Here is a 19,980-nt window from a genome sequence, read left to right as displayed (position 1 = left end):
CCTCAAATTTTGGTTGTTTTCAAGTCGCCGACCACGAAAATTGATTTTGTCGATTTTCTCCAAATCCAAGCGGCCTTTTGAAAAACAAACTACACCACGTTTAGTTACTTACTAATAAGTATGTATGAACAAGATATGAGCAAAATTTAATTTTTGACCGTGGCCGCCGGTTGTTCGATATTTACAGACATTCGCTCTTAATTCCCTTACATGACGTCCTTTGTGTTCTTTACCCTTGGCGCTGCCCTACAGAAACGCGTACTCTTCAAGGAAACGCGGGAAAATTCACGTGAAATCGATCCATTGATCGACGAGATAAACATGGCCACGCTTTTCTCTTACTTCACCAAAACACCAAAATCTAAGAAACCTTCTTCCCCAGTTTGCGGTGAAACAGCGGAGAAAGGGAAAAACCATTCTCCTAAAGAAGGGGCTCAAGGATTTTCGCCAATTAATGGACAGAAAGCGAACATAAAAGAGCGAAAATCAGCTGGTAGATCGAACAAGAACGACGATCCGCAAGTTGAATTGTATGACATTGTGTGGGCCAAACTTGAAGGACATCCATGGTGGCCTAGCTTGGTTTGTGATCATCCTACACAGAACGTTTTTCAGCAGAAGGATAAATGTCATGTACAGTTTTTCGGCGAGCCACCTAGCAGAGCTTGGGTAAAGCGAAGGTAAGCGCTGGTATTTTTAATATTGAACATGCATGCTCGAGATCGATTGTATCTGATGGTATGCTAGGTTCTTAACCTGGCGACTTGGTATATAATTCATAAAACAATGAAAGGGATGCATTTGCGGTCGGATCACTATGTTTTTGTGTAATTATAATTTCTTGCCTGTACTTATGGGATTCATTTTTTAATCGATCAGCACACCACATCACTCCTCAGTAGAAAGGATCATTGTTAGTTCGCAACCCCACCCCCCTGTTGAAGATTAATAGAGTAATGTTCAGAGTGAATACGGCTAATGAAATGAATAAGGGGCACATATTAAGCTCTATTGTCTCAAATCAAGGGTAGCGAAATGAACAATTTTTGTCTTAAAAGAGGGTCAGGGCTTGGAGCCCTCAACAGTACATTAGTTATTCTCTTCCCAAACATACCTTGACTGCAGCCCGGTATACATTGTACATCTGTAATGCAGACAGTGGGCACTGTCTATTAAGAAAATGAATAAGGCCGAGTATCATCTGAAGTATTATGGAGATTGAGGAGGGTGCTATCCACCAAGGCTGTAGGCTGAGGCAGATAACCACTCCAAGATCTCCATAATTCTCTAGATGATATGAAGGCCAAATTTAATAATGATGTTGTTGTATTATTCATTAAAAATAATTCCTAGTTTAAAAGGAAGCTAAAGCATGCTTTCCTCCATCAATGTTAAGTTTATCTTCTATAGTGCATGTTTATCAGCAAGTTTAGGAGATAAAGGGTTGTTCAGTTCAGCAAATATTCTCCAAATAGCAGATGTTGTCTGTCGAGTTGTCTTCTTGCTGTCCTTGCTGTGTTTTTAGCCAATAGTTCACCTATTTTTTCCTCTTGAAGTGAAATATTCTGCCATTTTGTACTCACTACCAAAACAACTCATCCTCTCATCCTCAGGTCTTCTCAGTTAACTGTTCAATGTCTTCAATAATCTGGCAATTTTGCTGCACACTTGATGTCATTTTTCAAATATCGCAAAATTCTTTCAAGTTTTGTTGGCAATAGCTGGTTTTGATGAATTATGCTTGGGATTTTAGCCAATCAGAAAAAATGGAGAAATATTTTGGAGGAAAAATGACTGCTCTTTTGGTAGTCCTGCAGACCTACCATAATTTTATGCAGTTTTACGGAGCTCTTCAGGGATAGAAGAACGACACATAGTTCCTCATTAAGGGTTGCACATTCAATTTCCCCATCCCAATGTACAGTATATTGCTTACTGCATTGAGGGTTGGATACAAATAGTACCTAACTACACCTGTATGTGAGATGGGATAAAATGACTGAAAGCAGGTAAACTGGATGTAAAAAAATCAATTAAAGGTTTTATTAAAGGAGTAAAATTCTTGTTTCAATTTGCATTTTTCAATGACTGCATTTCAGACAAATCAAGACCTTTGAGAAACAATTTAAAAATCAAGTTGTGGATCCTACAATTAAAAAGGCTGTACAACAAGCTGAAGAAGTTCTGTTACTTTCAAAAGAAGAGAGAAAAGAACTTGTCATTTGCTTGCCATCTGATGAGGAAGATTCAGAGGAAGATGGTGATCAAACTATGCAGTCAGATGATGAGAGCCCCAGCAAAGTAATACAGGGTCACAAGAGGAAAAGCAGTGGTGATATTGCAAACAAGAACAGTGATGATGATGATGATGAAGTGACAGGAAGAAAGGTGCACATTATTTAGTTTCAAAGGACAGAATAGAATGACCATTTGATTAATAAAATACTCACAATTAAGACCTTTTCACTGGGAGGACGTTTAGGTGAAGTCCAGACTCTGTAAACACAGATCTAAACACCTTTTACCGTACTGGTTTTTGTTATCGAGTAGCCTTTATTTACAGAAGTATATCCAGAAGCATAAAGGCCAGAACATGCTACGCTGACAGTATGTACTTATGTACTGAATGCATAGGATAAGTTAATGCTTTTATTGTACATTTCATTAGATTCAGCATAACAACAAGCGTCCCATGCCAGACGGAAAGCTGTAACAAAGCACAACAAAGGGAAGAAAAGAAGAGTGATAGAATCTGGATCTGAGGGAGATTCAGCTGGTAGGTCTTTATATTCAAGATGGCTATGTTATTTTAACTGTTGTGTATTCCGTGATTTATTCATTTTGATCAACGATGTTTGGCACAGTCCTGTTATGGTACAATTCTGTGAAATCTGAACAATTTATAAGCAAATTCAGGGTGCAAAGAAAATCATTTTTACAGCTTGCCATTCGGGCAAGCTAAAGCTAGCATTTACTAGCCCAGATGTCATTTCAACTAGCCCCAAAAGCTTTTTGACAAGAAGAATTGACTTCACAGTTCTTCTGTTATTCGAATTCTTCAAAAAACATCACTTGCCCGTCGGGCAAATTAAAAACAGAATTCACTAGCCCAATAGCAAAATCCACTAGCTCCGGGCTATCGGACACTACTTTCTTTGCACGCTGAAATTTCAGGTTCAGTAACTTTGAAACCACTGAAAAAAAATCAAATGATAATTATTGTTTTTTAATGTTCAATTCTTTTGATTCCTTGAATGTGGGAGACCAATATTGTTAAATGATCATTAATGTTTAAAAGCAAAAACAAGCAAAGCAATTCAAGAATGTGTTGCCAAACCTTGGACAGACTGTTCTTAATGCACAGGATACCCTCACACTGGAGAGCCAAGCATTTACAGTCATACAACTGCCTTTTCTTTTATTAGCAATAAATATTGCTTAAATATTAATTACATGAACTTGATGATATTGCTACATGCTCTGCAACAGAAACTACTTGCAAAGTATTAAGCAATGCATGCTTGTACAAAATAATAATTTTATTTTAAAGCTCATTCCATAAATTCCAGATTTCATTTCAGGAATTGTAGCTTTTCATTTTGTACTTGATAATTATGTTTCACAGGATGCATTATTATTTGCCAAACATCAGTTATTATTTCCCAAATTGCAGTTTACCTGTTCCTTATTAAAGCACCCTTTTGTGCAATAATTGCAAAACAAAGTGGAAAGTCTAAAATTATCTTAGATTTCCTCTTTTGTTTTCTCCATTGTCTCATTTCATTTTATTCTACTGTGTGGCGTGAAATTGTTGTTGCTTCTAATTTTTGCGATTTTTGCAATTTTTCCAGCAAATCCACAGAAATACATGTAAGTTTCTGCCAACATTTTTCCCACAAAAATTCACTCCAGAATAAAATAATATTCTCTAACTTAAGGTCGCTACACATTAAAATGACTAGCAAAACTCAGTTGCTGGTTTTACATAGGGTACATATATATGTAGTATTGTCTGACGATATGTATTTCCATTGCACATACTCAATAAAATCAAAAGGTTTATCAATAATATTGGTCTGGAACTTTCTGGAAATCGCAAAAATTAATTCCCAGTCAGCAAGAAAAATTAATCTGTCCTAATTGCCAGAATTGGTTCCCACCAAATACAAAAAAATCGCCAATCTGCAAAAATAAACTCCCGCAAAAAATACCTGCGACATGGTCTCTCACTTTGATTTTGAAACTACCGGTAACTACAAACCAATCAGCATGTCTGCTTTGAACTCTTCAGATGAGTACAAACCCAATGATGATGATGATGATGACGATGAAAGTTGTAGTAGTGGAGTTGACGAAAATGAGTTAGAGGATGGTACCCATTCAGAAGAGGATATTGAAGAGGACAATGAAAAGGTGCAGTTTACTGACATGTAACTATGAAACCTCTATAGCGTCATCCGAAAAAAAAAAAAAAGCACTTTATTTGAGTGTCAATGTATTTAGCACTAAAGCACTAATTGCGGACACTATTTTTAAGTCTCCTATCGGTGACGGGACTGACTGACTTTTTATCGCTTTTTTTATCACAAAATGTATATCCAAGAAATTTTCCATCAAGATACAAAAATCTAATTTTTGGTTCCTTTTTTGACCACTAGCCCTCCCGTAAGCGCAAACGAGGCAGCACATCTACAGGTCGTCAGCAAAAGACCAAGAATCACAAGCCATCCACGCCCTGTACACCTCTCACTAGCAAGGCACCAGTATTCAATACCCCATCCCCTTCATTACTGTCTGGCTCATTAGCAAACAAGGTGTCAAGTTCAGCCAGTAAAGCTGCAGAGTCTCTGGCAAGATTCCAGATGAGTTCATCTCCAACCCCAAGTTCGAATGCAAATAATGAGGAGGGTGTTGGTACCTATACTCATGAAAAATTGGATTGGTTAAAGGAGGAGAAGAGGAAGTAATGGATTGATTGTATTTATAACCCTTTAAGCCCCAGTATCTACTTACAAATTCTCTAGACTGATCTTCAAACATTTCCTTAAAGAATTAGTTGAGAGAATTTGATAAAAGATCAAAGCATTTTCTACTACAACACTTTACTAATTTTCGAAACCTTTCTCAAGGCTGTGCTCTAAGGAAACTTGAAGGGAGTCCAGTGCCTCAACCTGTACATGGTGTAATACCTAGTGTGTTCAGCATATAATTTTTATGTCACCTGAGAGCAAAAAATGAGTTCCAAGGATAGCCGGGGTCTAGCTACTAGAGCACTGACCTGTTTTTCACAATTAATATGTTTTTTTTTCATTGTTGGAAGATAATTGATGTTGTAATTCACTCTTGGGACTTAAAAGGGTTACCATAATTCTTTCATTCCTGACACTGTACATGTAGGTTGCATTATTTTGGAGTTTTTGGTGGGTTTTTTTGGTCACTGTCTTTATTTTGAACAGTTTCAAGTGAATTTCATTTTATTTCATTTTGTACTACAATTTCATTTTGTGCTGTAAGGGCAAGCCCCCACCCCACCCTCCTAGGCATATTTGAAGGCACCAAGGCAGCTGCCTCTGTAAAAAACTTTAAGCCTCTGTTTGCGCACCTTATAAACACACAGACGTGTTTTTTGGCATTGAACGATGTATGGTTTAGCCTTGGTATGCACGGCCCTGTTACCCAGTTACTATTATGTACAACTGTAAAATTAATTGTTTCAGCACTTCTTAAAATTTTCAGTAATAACAATATTCGTTTATTTTGTATATAGAGACAAGCATGGCAGACCAATGTCACATCCTGATTATGATCCACGTACCCTTCTTGTAAGTACAGCCTGTACATGAAAAGTTAATGCATTTTACCATTTACTCTCTCTAATACAGACACTGTGGAGACTGGCTCTTAGTATCCTTCCTTAACTTGAGAGGGGTCCATGTTGTGGTTGAATAATATCTTGGTATAAATAAATTATTTGTTCAGTGTGCAAAGAAAGTCATGTGCGATAGCCTAGGGCTACTGCATTTTGCCATCAGCCTAGTGAATTCTGTTCTGAACTTGCCTGATGGGCAAGTGAAATTTTTGAGTAATTAAAATTACAGAGGATCTACAATCAATTTTGCTGATCAAAAAATTCTTTGAAGCTAGTTAAAATGACTGTCAGGCTAGAACATGCTAGCTGGAGCTTGCGCGAATGGCAAGCTGTAGAACTGACTTTTTTATTGCATCCTGTTTGTTCCCTCTGTCTTAGGGTACATTGTACATGTATACTGTATTTTAGTGTAGTGTAATGTGATTGGAACAAAGGATTATGAAATAACATTAATTAAACCCAGGAGAAAATTGACCCTCAAATAAATTTGCAGTCATCAAGTTACTCAGCAAAATATCCTTTGTTTATCTGTAGTTATTTTTAAGTTGTTTAAATTATAGTCATAGCACCTAATTAATACTGTTGGGTTTTTCCTCTTTTATTAGGTTCCTCCATCATTTTTAACTTCCAAAGATGTCACACCAGTAAGTCTAATTGGCTTTACTTTACTTGGCATATTTTAACTTCTGGAATAATGACTTTAACTGGGTTATAGTAACTGCAGAACTCTTTTTCTGTTTTTGATACATTGTTTTAAAATTATGATTGTGTTACTTTTTCAGGCAATGAAACAATGGTGGCAGTTGAAGAGTGAGAACTTTGATACAATCCTATTCTTTAAGGTTTGTAAACACAGAATAGTGCATCTGATCATAATCCCTGGATTTAGTTTTAATGTTTTGAGTTACATTGTTGTATTGACCTGGGAAATAGGGTTGGGACAGCCCCCTGCCCTCTGCCACACCCCTCAGATAGTTCCTATTGAGCTTTAGACCTTTTCTTTAAACAGTTTGGTTTTTTATTATCATTCTGACCTAGTAAGCATCTGGCACTCCACTGCAGATTTTTGTACTTAAGAAAAAAATGTTATCAAAAGTATCCTATTCTGTGTTAATATTCATGCATTTGTATCAGGTTGGCAAATTCTATGAACTGTACAACATGGATGCCACAGTTTGTGTAAAGGAACTTGGCTTAATTTATATGAAGGTAACTTGCCTTGATGATGGTGCTGAATGTAGGGATGACAGTTAATGATGATGATGATGATGATGATGATGATGATGATGATGATATCAATGATCATGGCCATCATTAGTTGTTAAAATTAATGCACGTGACAAATAGTAATATTATTTTTTAAATTTGTTTTTATTTTGAGTAATATTAGTTATTTGAAAATATACAAAAACAATGATAACATCATTTAAAAATTACATTGGTCAGTGAAGGTTTATACAATGTAGGTGCCTGGGATGTCTAGAGACCTCCACTTTTGGTACAGCCAGCCTCTAGATAGAGTTACACCCCCATGGGTGACTAATCAGTAGAAGGGGAAGGGAAGGGTAAATGCAAGACAGTGAACATGCCTGCACCACCAAACTTACTGTTTGACCAACAAAAAGCAAATTTTTTAACTGCATTAAATTTCATTTAACTACATTGTAATATTATTATAATGATTTTATCATCTTGTATAAATAATTATATTTTAATACTTGTTGACAGTTCTCAGTGATGCGTGATAACAATAAGATGATATTATAAGCAAATTACATGTATGAATTCCTTTTTTGCAGGGTAACTTTGCCCATGCTGGTTTTCCTGAAATTGCATTTGGTCGCTATTCAGACACCCTTATCCAAAAAGGTTACAAGTAAGTGACTTAGTGTTTATTTTATCCTGCAATAGTCATTCTGCGTCAGCGTGCAAAGAAAGTGGTGTCCGATAGCCCAGGGCTAGTGGATTTTGCTATCAGGCAAGTGAATTCTGTTTTTAATTTGCCCAACGGGCAAGTGATGTTTTTTGAGGAATTCAAATAACAGAAGAACTGTGAAATCAATTCTGCTTGTCAAAACGTTTTTGGGGCTAGTTGAAATGATGTCTGGGCTAGTAAATGCTAGCTTCAGCTTGCCTGAATGGTAAGCTGTAACAATGATTTTCTTTGCACCCTGTGTTGAGTAAAGGGCATATTTGTGCAAACAAGTAAAAAATTGATTGCAAATGTGTGCACCCACATGAAGTTCAATGGAAAAGCCTCTTGTTTTGAGGTGGCTTTTTCATGAAGAGTTACCACCTGGCTTATCTCACCACAGATTCACTTGTTCCCCTGCTAGAGAGCTGGGATCTTGTTTACTGTGGGTAATGTCGACCGAGATATCGGTCGATATAGCGGTCGATATAGCGGTCGACACTCGGTCGATAGTCGGTCGACACTCGGTCGACAGTCGGTCGATACTCGGTCGACACTCGGTCGATACTCGGTCGACGCTCGATCGACAGTCGGTCGATATAGCGGTCGCTAGTCAGTCGATAGTCGGTCGATAGTGGGTCGACACTCGGTCGAGACACGGTCGATAGTCGTTCCAGATGTGTCTCGGCCGATATAGCTTTTAGTTCACTGACACTTCGCCGACTTTTCGCCGACACTTCGCCGACATTACACCGACATTTCGCCGACACTTCGCCGATAGTTGGTCGATACTTGACCGATGTATCGGTCAGTAATTGGTCGACACTCCGTCGATGGTCGGTCGACACTTAGCATTTCCTACATTTTTTAGCTTGGAAAACAAGGAATTAGAAAGCATTTTCTAGCTTGGACCTAACTGTTTTTTTAGATTGTGTTTCTGCTTTTTTAATTTCAAACTTCAATGTACTTAGCCAAAATTCCGCATTAATAGCTATTAGTCATTTATCTAGCCTTTTCTTTTAATTCATGTGAACGGGATTTAGCCTATCTGTATCGATGCCCACCACCTTTTCGCAGACGTTTCCTCCCCTCGTTTTTTTTTCAGGGGTGGGAGTCTCGCTACGCGTAGCCGGCTAGAATTGAATCATGAAGAAGTCCGCTAAGTGAGAATGATAGGCCTTCAGCTTCTTGTTATGTGATTTATTCCCACCGTGTAAGGCCTATATCTGGCTGATTTTTCCTATGCCGAGAATTTTTCAACCGACTCAGAACTACATTGATGAAAAAATGTATTTACAGTTCATTTTTTTAAACTGGATATTTTTGTCACCTTCCTCGGCACATTATCAGCGTGTTTTATCAATAACTGATCATTAAACAAAGGACTGTTCCCGTCTTCAATACAGAAATATATAAGTTTAATTTGTGGTCTCTGCACAAGCGAGAACTTGGCGTGATGAAGCAGGTCAAAGCCCGATAATAAAAGATGTGTATTCCTCGCTCTTAAAGCATGTCATGAACAGTAATTAATGACGTCTTTGCTTAAAAAAAAAAGCCATTGGACTCACCTGATAAATTAACACACGACTGATATTCGAACGACAGTTAACCGATATACCACCGACAGTTGACCGATATACCACCGACAGTTCACCGATATACCACCGACACTTGACTGATATACCACCGACAGTTGACCGATATATCACCGACATATGACCGATAGCAAGTCGAGGTGCGTCGTCGAAATATCGACCGATACTCGGTCGATAGTCTATCTCACTATCGACCGACTATCGACCGACTATCGACCAACTATCGGCCGACCATCGATCGACTATTGACCGACCATCGACCGACTATCGACCGACTATCGACCGACTATGGACCGACTGTCGACCGACTATCGACCGACTGTCGACCGACTATCGACCGACTGTCGACCGCTATGTCGACCGATATCTCGGTCGACATTACCCACAGTAAACAAGATCCGAGAGCTGTTTGCAGGCTACACTAAGTACAATAGTGCTCTCTTTTGTCTGATGCATTATTTTCAAGATTGTTGTAACTAATTTATCACCAATGTAAAATATAGATTTACCCAAAAGCAAAGCTCCCATTAACAAATTTATCATTTACTTCAAATGAGATTTATTTGCGAAAGAAATAAACAATAAACTTGTAACCATCCCAAAGAAATCCACTTGGATTTGAGCCTGCAATCAGCTGAAAACTAGTAACTTGTCAGTAAATAATTACAAAAAAATGTAACCTTGATGGGTCAACACCTGAGCGAGTGATATGGTCATGTGATACTGGTCACTGATTGCCCTGTTTTGACAGCTGTCAATTGACCACAACGTGGATGTGCAATATCAGGTTGCAGGCTCCCACACATGCTAGAAAGTATGCGATTTTACATTCAGGTTGCCCTGTGGTGCAGACTGATGGACAGACATATGGTCACATGACTACCAGAATTTCTTGGTGGATAGAGTACCAAATTTCCTTAGCTATGGGGCTCTGTTTGCACGCGCTTAGCGCGCGTGTGGAGCTCTGTTAATATAAATATTGTTTTGAGCTTCTCTCCTAAATTATTCCAAAATTGCTGCAACAGTGATTCTCACAAGACGAGACACTCATCTCAAGAGATGAGAGACTTGTCTCTAGAGACGAGACAAGTAACTTACACCTGTACATGAACTTTGTGCGGTGCTGTAATCTACAGCTGTAGTTCTACCTTAACATCCTTTTTTTTATAGGGTAGCAAGAGTGGAGCAAACAGAAACACCAGAAATGATGAAAGAGAGATGCAGGAAAAGTATTGCATCTATTAACTGTTAATTTTATTGTTTTACAGTGTATTTATTTTAATTTATTGTTAACTTTCATATTTTAATTCTACATAAAACTAATTACGTGTAGTAAAATTTGAACTACAAAAGAGCTAATGAATATTGTTGAATAATACTTGGTCACATATGATTACACTTATTTTATGTAAAATAATACATGTTGTCTTTGTTGTCTGCAACTGCGATGGTTATTGAAAATTCTATGGTTCATTTTTATTTATATTTTACAGCCCATTCAACCTCCAGGTCTGATCAGGTTGTTAAGAGAGAAATATGTTCAGTAATAACAACAGGTAAGTTCTTAGTTTTTTGTATCAGTAATCTCAAACAAGACTTGCTCCGCAATTGTCACAAATTCATGCAAATAATGTCCCTAGTCACCCTAGTTTAGTCACACTACTCACCCAAGTCACTCAAGTCGACCTAGTCACCCTAGTCAACCAAGTCACCCTAAGCACCCAAGTCACCCTTGTCACATAAGTCACCCAAGTCACCCTAGTCGCCCAAGTCAGACTAGTCACCCTAGTCAACCAAGCCAACACAGTCACCCTAGTCACCCAAGTCACCCTGTCACCCTTGTCACCCAAGTAGCCCAAGCCGCCCTCGTAACCCCAGTCACAAAGGTCGACCTAGTCACCATAGTCACCCTAGTCACTCCTGTCACCCAAGTCAGCTAAGTCCCCCCAGTCATTCAAGTCACCCTAGTCTGCCAGGTCACCCAAGTCACATAAGTCACCCCAAGTCAGACTAGTCACCCAAGTTGTCCTAGTCAACCAAGTCAACATAGTCATTCTAGTCACCCAAGTCACCAAAGTCCCCCTAGTCACCAAAGTCACCCTAGTCACCCCCTTCACCCTACTCACCCTTGTCACCCTCGGTACTATAGTCACCCAAGTTACCAATGGCATAGTCACCCAAGTCACCCGTGTCACCCAAGTCATTCTAGTCACCCAAGTCACCCTTATCACCCATGCCACCCTTGTCACCTAAGGCACCTCAGTCACCCTAGTCACCCAAGTCACCCAAGCCACTCTAGAAACTCTAGTCACCCAAGTCATCCTAGTCACTTAAGTCGCCCAAGTCACCCTACTCACCAAAGTCACTCTTGTAACCCTAGTCACCCTGGTTACCCAAGGCACCCTTTTCACACCCTATTCACCCAAGTCACCCAAGTCACCCTAATCACCCAAGTCACTCTAGTCACACAAGTCACCCTAGTCATCCAAGTCACCCTAGTTACCCAAGTCATCGAAGTCAGCTAGTCACCCTAGTCTCTTAAGTTACCCAAGTGAACTCAGTCACCCAAGGCACCTCAGTCACCATAGTCACCTGAGTCACCCTAATCACCTAAGTCACCCTTTTCACCCTTTGTCACCCAAGTCATTCTAGTCACCCAAGTCATTCTAGTCACCCTAATCACCCAAGTCACCCCAGTTACCCAAGTCACACTTATCACTCAAATAACCCAAGTTACTCTAGTCACCTAAGTCGCCCAAGTCACCCTACTTAACAAAGTCATTCTTGTAACCCTAGTCACCCAAGGCACTCATTTCACCCTATTCACCTAAGTCACCCTTGTTACTCTAGTCACCCAAGTCACCCTAGTCATCAAAGTCACACTAGTTCCCCAAGTCACCCAAGTCAGCTAATCACCCTACTCTCTTAAGTAACCCAAGTGAACTCAGTCACCCAAGGCACCTCAATCACCCCAGTCATCTAGTCACACTAATCACCCAAGTCACCCTTGTCACGCAAGTCATTCTAGTCACCTGAGTCACCCTTGTCACCCAAGTCGTTCTGGTCACCCTTGTCACCCAAGTCCTCCTTGTCACCCTAGTCACCCAAGTCACCCTAATTACCCAAGTCACCCAAGTCACCCTTATCACCCATGTCACCCTTGTCACCCAAGTCCTCCTTGTCACCCTAGTCACCCAAGTCACCCTAATTACCCAAGTCACCCAAGTCACCCTTATCACCCATGTCACCCAAGTCTCCCTAGTCACCCTTATCACCCCATGTCACCCAAGTCTCCCTAATTACCCAAGTCACCCAAGTCACCCTTATCACCCATGTCACCCAAGTCTCCCTAGTCACCCTTATCACCCCATGTCACCCAAGTCTCCCTAGTCACCCTTATCACCCCATGTCACCCAAGTCACCCTAATTACCCAAGTCACCCAAGTCACCCTTATCACCCATGTCACCCAAGTCTCCCTAGTCACCCTTATCACCCCATGTCACCCAAGTCTCCCTAGTCACCTAAGTCACCCTAATTACCCAAGTCACCCCAGTCACCCAAGCCAACCTTATCACCAAAGTCACCCAAGTCACTCTAGTCACCCATGTCACCCAAGTCACCTTAGTCTCCCAGGTCACCCTAGTCACCCAAGGCACCTCAGTCAGTCACCATAGTCACCATAGCCACCCCAGTCACTCAAGTCACCCATTTCACCCTACTCACCCAAGTCACGCAAGTCACCCTACTCACCAAAGTCACTCTTGTAACCCAAGTTACCCAAGTCACCTATAGCACCTCAGTCACCCTAGTACCCTAGTCACCATAGTCACTCTAGTCACCCCACTCACCCTAGTCACCTTAGTTACCAAAGTCACCCAAGTCAGCTAGTCACCCTACTCTCGTAAGTTACCCAAGTCAACTCATTCACCCTAGGCACCTCAATGACCCTACTCACCCTTTTCACCCAAGTCAGCCTAGTCACCCAAGTCACTCTAGTTACCCAAGTCACCCTAGTCACCCAAGTTACCCAAAACACCTTAGTCACCCTGGCCCTGGTTGTTCAAAAGGTGGATAGCGCTATCCACCGGATAAATCACTATCCTGTAGATACCGCAATTGGTTTTCTTACTACTTATCCGGTGAATAGCGATTTATCCGGTGGATAGCACTATCCAATTTTTGAACAACCGGGCCCTGGTCACTTAAGTTACCCAAGTCAACTCAGCCACCCTAGTCTCCTTACTCATCCAAGTCACCCTTGCTATCTTAGTCATCTTAGTCACCCTACTCACCCAAGTAATCCAAGTCTACCTCAGTTACTCTTGTCACCCTAGTCACCCAAGTCACCCCAGTTAGCTTAGTCACCCTAGTCACCTTTCTCACCCTACTCACCTAAGTTATCCTAGTCACCCTTGTCACCATGGTCACACCAGTCACCTTGTTCTCCATAGTTACCTTATATGCACATGAAAATTTATGTCCATTTATGTTAATGCATGCAATTTTTTGACTAGTGCTTCCTTCTTTTTAAATCATTTTTTTTTTATTTGCAGGAACAAAGACATACAGTTTTTTAGATGGAGACTGTACAGAAAGTGAGGCTGCATACCTTTTGGCCATTTCTGAAAAGGTAATATTGACTGCCACTTGACTGTGATGGGCTGTTATTACAATTTAGGAGTAGGAGTCTGGTGAGCTCTGAAACTATGAAGTTAAGGGTGCACAGTACAGCATATATAAATATGTTTTGTGCAAAGCTGACTTAGTTTGTCAGATCCTGTTGTTCATATAAAACTGTTCCTATTCTCTCACTCCACTTAAGATTTTTCATTCCTCATAGTAAGTTACTAGAAGCCATCAGGCGATGCTATAGCACAGCCCAGTGCAGTATTTTCTGATGGCATACAACAGTTTATTAATTTGAATATTATTATATTAGGGATCTGATGATGTCTCAGGAGGAGAGAGTCTTTATGGTGTCTGCTTTGTGGATACATCCATTGGAAAATTCCATGTAAGTACAAAAAATGCACTTTATTTGTCAATAAGTGTCACTATATTTGGCACAAAATTACTAATTGGGAACAACTGGAGACCCAGCCGCCATTTTATGTAGTCATCCAAGCCATGGAAAGGTCTACCCAGTTGCAAGGCAAAGGCATTATGCCATCATATTTCAGTTATTTCAAGACCTGAGTATTGTCTGGCCCCGGGAAAAGAACCCATGACCCCCCACGCCAGCTCTGCCAATTAAGTCAATTGTTTTTTCACAATAGGGCTTGCAAACTTGTTGTCAGTTGGTATGGAGGGCTTTCATGTAACCTGTTAATAATGATAGTAGACTACTATGCAGTGATTTGTTTTTCTTTGAAGATTGGTCAATTTCAAGATGATCGTCAGTCTTCTCGCCTTAGGACTTTGGTTGCTCATTACACCCCAGTTCAGGTGTGACTTGATTTGTTGATTTACACAGGGTGTTCATTAGGAATCAGAGATTGGAGAATTCTCCATTAACTACACAGAATTAACTAGAACTAACCTTTGGTAGCCTGTGACTTCTTTATTCAGATGTGGAGCCTCTTTCAAAAATTATATTCTCCTGTAACGTTACACCTTTCTCCTGCTACTAGAATTCTTAATGAAAACCCTGTTTACATCCTTTGTCAAAAATAATCTTGCAGTAACAGGGGCATTATTTTGTAGGTTTTGTGTCCTCGTGGAGGTTTAACATTAAAAACTCAGCATGTTCTTAACCATGAGCTGATGTCTTCCATGAAGGAGTATTTGACACCAGGTACTATAATTATGCTAGGTTATTATTGTCAGTCTGAAAAGATTAGTTAGTAAAGCTGTCTTGTAAATATACCACGTTTGAAAATTTCCATAATGTCTTCTCTAGGATGAGATCGTGTTAACCAGTTAATTTGTAAAACCACTTTGGAATCTTTTTTTCAATGATTTTATTCACTCAGTTAGACTGAAATGTCAACCATCTCCACCCCGTAACCCGTGGGAAGTGCAGGGAGAGAGACCCCTATGGGTAAGGGGGATGGCGAGGGGGGAGACAGATAACATTTCAGACTACCACTCAGTGCTAAGGGCTGGTTAGAAGGGGTTGCGGTTAGTGACTCATATGGTGGTAGGCCATCAGTCCTTTTCTCAACCCCTTATGTACACCAGACCTTGAATTTTATACCCTGCTTATTGGAGGAGATGGGAACAACAATCTATAACCCCATACTGAGGTGCTTAAAATCCATCCTTTGCTTCTGATACATTTGCTTTCAGAGCAGTCGACATCTTTAGGACAGACACCCTGTGGACACAGGATCATTATCGATTCTGGTAATCTGCCCTGCACCTATCCCTCCCCTAAGCCAACATTTTGCCCCAAATGAGAATTAAGTGTGAATGTGAGCTTAGGGAAGGGGTAGGTGGGCAGTTTCCCAGAAACGTATAATGATCCTGGACATGCACCAAGTTCCTGTCTTACAGAGGTGTGTGCTTTATAGAGAGTCTAAAAAAGGCTGAAGAGTGCAGGATTCGTTCAAAGTATTGAATTATTTTTGAAAAAGTCTTGACATTTGCCCAGCAATTTTCCAGACCTGGAAAAAGTCTGGAAAATCCAGATAAGATCTGGAAAAATGGTAAAAGGCTTGAGCTTTTTTTGCAACAAAGGCTCTATTAGGGACATTTTTTTCGTTTTGGTCAAATCTTACTCAATCTTTCCTGTAGGTTTGCAGCATATCATGTAAAAACGCTTTCTTCCTGTGTTTTTGTAAGGTCGCTATTTATCACCTATTTGACAACAGTGAGTCTGGAAAAAGAAATTATTGTTTGGAAAGAGTCTGGAAAAAGTCTTGAATTTTGGAGTCAAAAATCTGTATGAACACTGAGAGTGGTAGGGGCCAACATCAGGTGTCCATTTGGTCAGGTTTCCATCTGATAAAGGGAGCTATTAAGAGTTGCACTGTACAGCAAAGTAGTTGTACATCAGTACAAGGTTTCGTTTTTCATAAGCAGTACTTGACAGTGCCGACAGTACTTTATCTTCAGCTGTTGTTGTTTTGTGACTGCTATCTTTTGCAGGATCACAATTCTGGGAAGCAGGGAAGACACTGAAGGTCTTAGCAGAGGAAGAGTATTTTAAGGAAGACAAAAATAGCACAGAGAATTCAGTAAAGGTAATTTTCTATTTCAGCATAAAAAATTAGTGGTGAATGTTAAGAGGAGTGGAAGGAAGACAAACAGCATAACAAAACATGCCATATTCATACAGCTGTATACACTTGACCCTCCCCTCCCCTGCAATCAAGCTTTCATACCCCTTTTTCCTCTTGTCCACTGTACTATTTTAACTGTCTCTTGGTATGATTTGTGTCCATTCTTTTTCACATTTTTCGGAAATGCTTTGGTGTTTTCTCAAACTATGTAGAGACAACTATTTTGTGCGAGTACCTTCATGATGCTATTCACATTTGAGCTCCCACTTCCCCCTAGCAAGCTTCTTTAGGTAATTACTTTCAAGTACAGTCGAACCCCGCTATTTTGACTCGGCTAATTCGAAGTCCCCGCTATTTCGAAGAAATATCGAATTCCCTTGGATTTACTCTTATGATTTCAGTCATTTACTATCAGCTATTTCGAACTTGGTTATTTCGAATTCCCCGCTATTTCGAACCATCGTTCTTTCCCTACACCTTAAATCAACCCCATTATTTCGAGCTTGTCAAAAACAGAGTACGTACATAAGAGCACAGCTTGTCAAAGCTTGAAATGTATTGCATTTTATTTGAGCTCGTGTTGCGTAATTAATGACTTAACAATGCTTGACTCACGTGCAGTGTCCCGCTAAGAAATTCCATCTGTGTTATTCAATTGCAAAACAAAATGCACTGTTAGTGAACTGTTCTTCCGGCTGAAATATTCATGTATGAGCTCTGAATTACTTTTTTTTTATTTAATCAGTGTCTTTCTTCATACTGTACTGTATTTTATTAAAAAATGATTCATTGCTACGAATTTTACGCTTCCCCGGTTACGAAACCCCGCTATTTCAAACTTTTTTCCATTTCCCTTGGGACTTCGAAATAGCGGGGTTCAACTGTACAAATTTTAACCACAGGCAGCCCAAGCGCACTATTTGTGGGTTCGGGCTTCAGAGGTCATTTGGTCGGAATATACTAGAATTATTAGTGTATTATCTGATGCCAAATAAATGCAAAAAGTCTTAAAGATATGAAGTCTTCTTGTTTGTCTATCTTTACTAGTAGCCTTTAAGATAACGAAAATCGATATTTCTTGCATTATTACATGTGATTCGGGCCCTTATTGTTCGAATATGCCCTATCGCAAACTGACACCGTCCGGGAGCCGGTGCGTTTAATTCGGCCGGAAACAGCTCACGCGTGTATGACACATGAAACCCAAAAACGTCCCCAACTGTCTTTTCTCCGATTTGAGATTTAAATCTTGCCAATAACGGTTACAAAATCAGTTCGTGGCAGTCAGTTGTCTGGATCAGTAGTTCTGTTCAAGTTCGATATTTCCTTTCGTATTTTAACAACAGTTCATTTCAGAGCTACCCTAAAATTTTTTTTTCTTCTTCACGTAGCTTGTTTGTTAGTAAAAATCACGTGTATTTCGGTTCCTGTGGCGATCGCGTGTGTCTAGCGTTTGAAGAAAGTCTGTTGATAACGATGTTATCAAAAGTAGCCAGACAATAGGAGGATTTTCCTCCAAAGAAGAAAAGAAAATCTTTTGGCTGTTCAGAAGAGTGGAAAATATGGTAAGTGAAACAAATTCTAATAATTATGTTGGTGTCGGTTTGCGATAGGGCAAAAGTGACGACCCTCCCCCGCGAGAGTGACGTTTTGTCGATCTGACGCGGTCCCCAAGCTCCAAGATTCAAATCTCGTAGGATAACAGTTCAGATTGCGCATCATGGCGAAGCGAAGCTGGCCAGAATCGATGCGAAATGCAGCGCTCCACGAGCTCATGCAGCCGAATTTAGAACCTGGCGCTCGTCGAACGGGTAGGTATACACTCTTCGGTCTGGCTGGTGGCAATTTTAGGGAGATCGGTCGCTTTGTTTGGAATTTATTGGCCTTCGAGCGGCGAGCGTCGGTTGGAAGGTCTCCAGCCTTCCCTTCTTTTATAGTGTTCAGTATTCGATGGAAAGAAAGTCGACTAAATGGCGTTTAAACCGACCGTAGGACACAGAGTGGCTATGAACTAAATTTAAGGGAGCTTTTTGAATTAATATTTCGCGTGATCATGATTTTTTTTTTTCTTAGCGTTGTAGATTCGAATACATGTGATAAAATTCGAACAATAAGGGCCCGAATCACATGTAATAATGCAAGAAATATCGATTTTCGTTATCTTAAAGGCTACTAGTAAAGATAGACAAACAAGAAGACTTCATATCTTTAAGACTTTTTGCATTTATTTGGCATCAGATAATACACTAATAATTCTAGTATATTCCGACCAAATGACCTCTGAAGCCCGAACCCACAAATAGTGCGCTTGGGCTGCCTGTGTTTTAACTTACACCATCCATCACTCCTGATAAATGAAAATAATATTGTTTTCTGTTACAGAGTTGGCCTGATGCATTGAAAAAATGTACAGATGGAGGTAGTATACGCCTTGGATGAACTTCGTGTATAAAAAATTCTTTTAGAGATATTAATGGCCCTCAACTGCTTTTAAGAGAGGCAATTCTGTGGTTTACTGCCAGGCTAGTGTTATTTACAATGTAGAGAGGCTGACATTTGACATTTCAAGACCTGATGAACTTGTGATCAGTCTAAATGGAAACACTTTCATGATCGAATTGGAATTTGGTTGGGATAGTTTTCCACTCCTGCATATGAATGAGCAGTGAATTCACACGCGAGGTAGTCATAAAATTTTTGCCAACTTAGTTTTCCTGAATTTGATGTAAATGTCTTTGAAACAGTTTTATCCATTCTGACCAAGAACAGGAGCTATTGTGAAAAAGTCGCTGCTCATTATCATGCAGGAATGCAGATTTGAATGTGACACTGGTTGTGGCAACGACTAACAGATGAATTTTTCAAATAATCAATTCATTAATGCAATCTTGGGGGTACGCTTGATCTGCCTTTACTGTAAAGTGGCAAAACCTGCCTGTTAACTGTATCTTTCCCCAATTTACCATGTTTTGAAGTTAGAGATTCCCTTTCCAAAAAGTGGCTTACTTTTGGCATCCTATTCTACTTTATTTGATTAGTAAATTAGTAAAATAATGTTTTGGACCCAGGAAGCATATCATAAAGAAGTAGTTTTAAACTAAATTCTGGCCAGCCCCCCAGTGTTTTGACTAGTAAGCAAAATTTACACCAAGTGTACTTTTGGTAAGCTGGTTTTCGTATTTCCTTCTCCTCCTACAGTACATGTAATACATTGTTTTTTTGTTTTGTAGACCCCTTGGGCTTGATGCCAGGTGATGGAAGTGAACTTGCCCTCAGTGCACTTGGTGCTGTAGTGTGGTAAGAAGTATCAGTCTTGTATATATTGCAGTTAATTTTTTATTTCAGTTAATTTTTGTTTTTCCTTTGTTATCAATAAGTAC

General features: G+C 39.9%; 1 protein-coding gene across 1 annotated transcript in view; it reads left to right on the top strand.

Moving 5' to 3' along the window:
- The first annotated feature begins 282 nt into the window (after nt 1–282).
- LOC140945645 (DNA mismatch repair protein Msh6-like) overlaps nt 283–19,980 on the top strand; it is a 37,602-nt gene continuing 17,904 nt past the window's right edge. Inside the window, 20 exon segments of the mRNA XM_073394669.1 lie at nt 283–680; nt 2,100–2,388; nt 2,675–2,695; nt 2,698–2,776; nt 4,292–4,413; nt 4,659–4,963; nt 5,768–5,822; nt 6,475–6,513; nt 6,652–6,711; nt 7,004–7,078; nt 7,669–7,745; nt 10,547–10,605; nt 10,870–10,932; nt 13,931–14,007; nt 14,317–14,391; nt 14,751–14,822; nt 15,081–15,171; nt 16,467–16,561; nt 18,983–19,019; nt 19,831–19,897. Of these exon segments, the coding sequence (XP_073250770.1) occupies nt 322–680; nt 2,100–2,388; nt 2,675–2,695; nt 2,698–2,776; nt 4,292–4,413; nt 4,659–4,963; nt 5,768–5,822; nt 6,475–6,513; nt 6,652–6,711; nt 7,004–7,078; nt 7,669–7,745; nt 10,547–10,605; nt 10,870–10,932; nt 13,931–14,007; nt 14,317–14,391; nt 14,751–14,822; nt 15,081–15,171; nt 16,467–16,561; nt 18,983–19,019; nt 19,831–19,897 (2,117 nt within the window). The 5' untranslated portion in view covers nt 283–321.

The sequence above is a fragment of the Porites lutea genome, chromosome 8 (genome assembly GCF_958299795.1).
Source record: "Porites lutea chromosome 8, jaPorLute2.1, whole genome shotgun sequence".
Classification (NCBI taxonomy): Eukaryota; Metazoa; Cnidaria; class Anthozoa; order Scleractinia; family Poritidae; genus Porites; species Porites lutea.
Note: the sequence above shows the minus strand (reverse complement) of the source record. Positions and strands in the feature narration are given on the sequence as shown.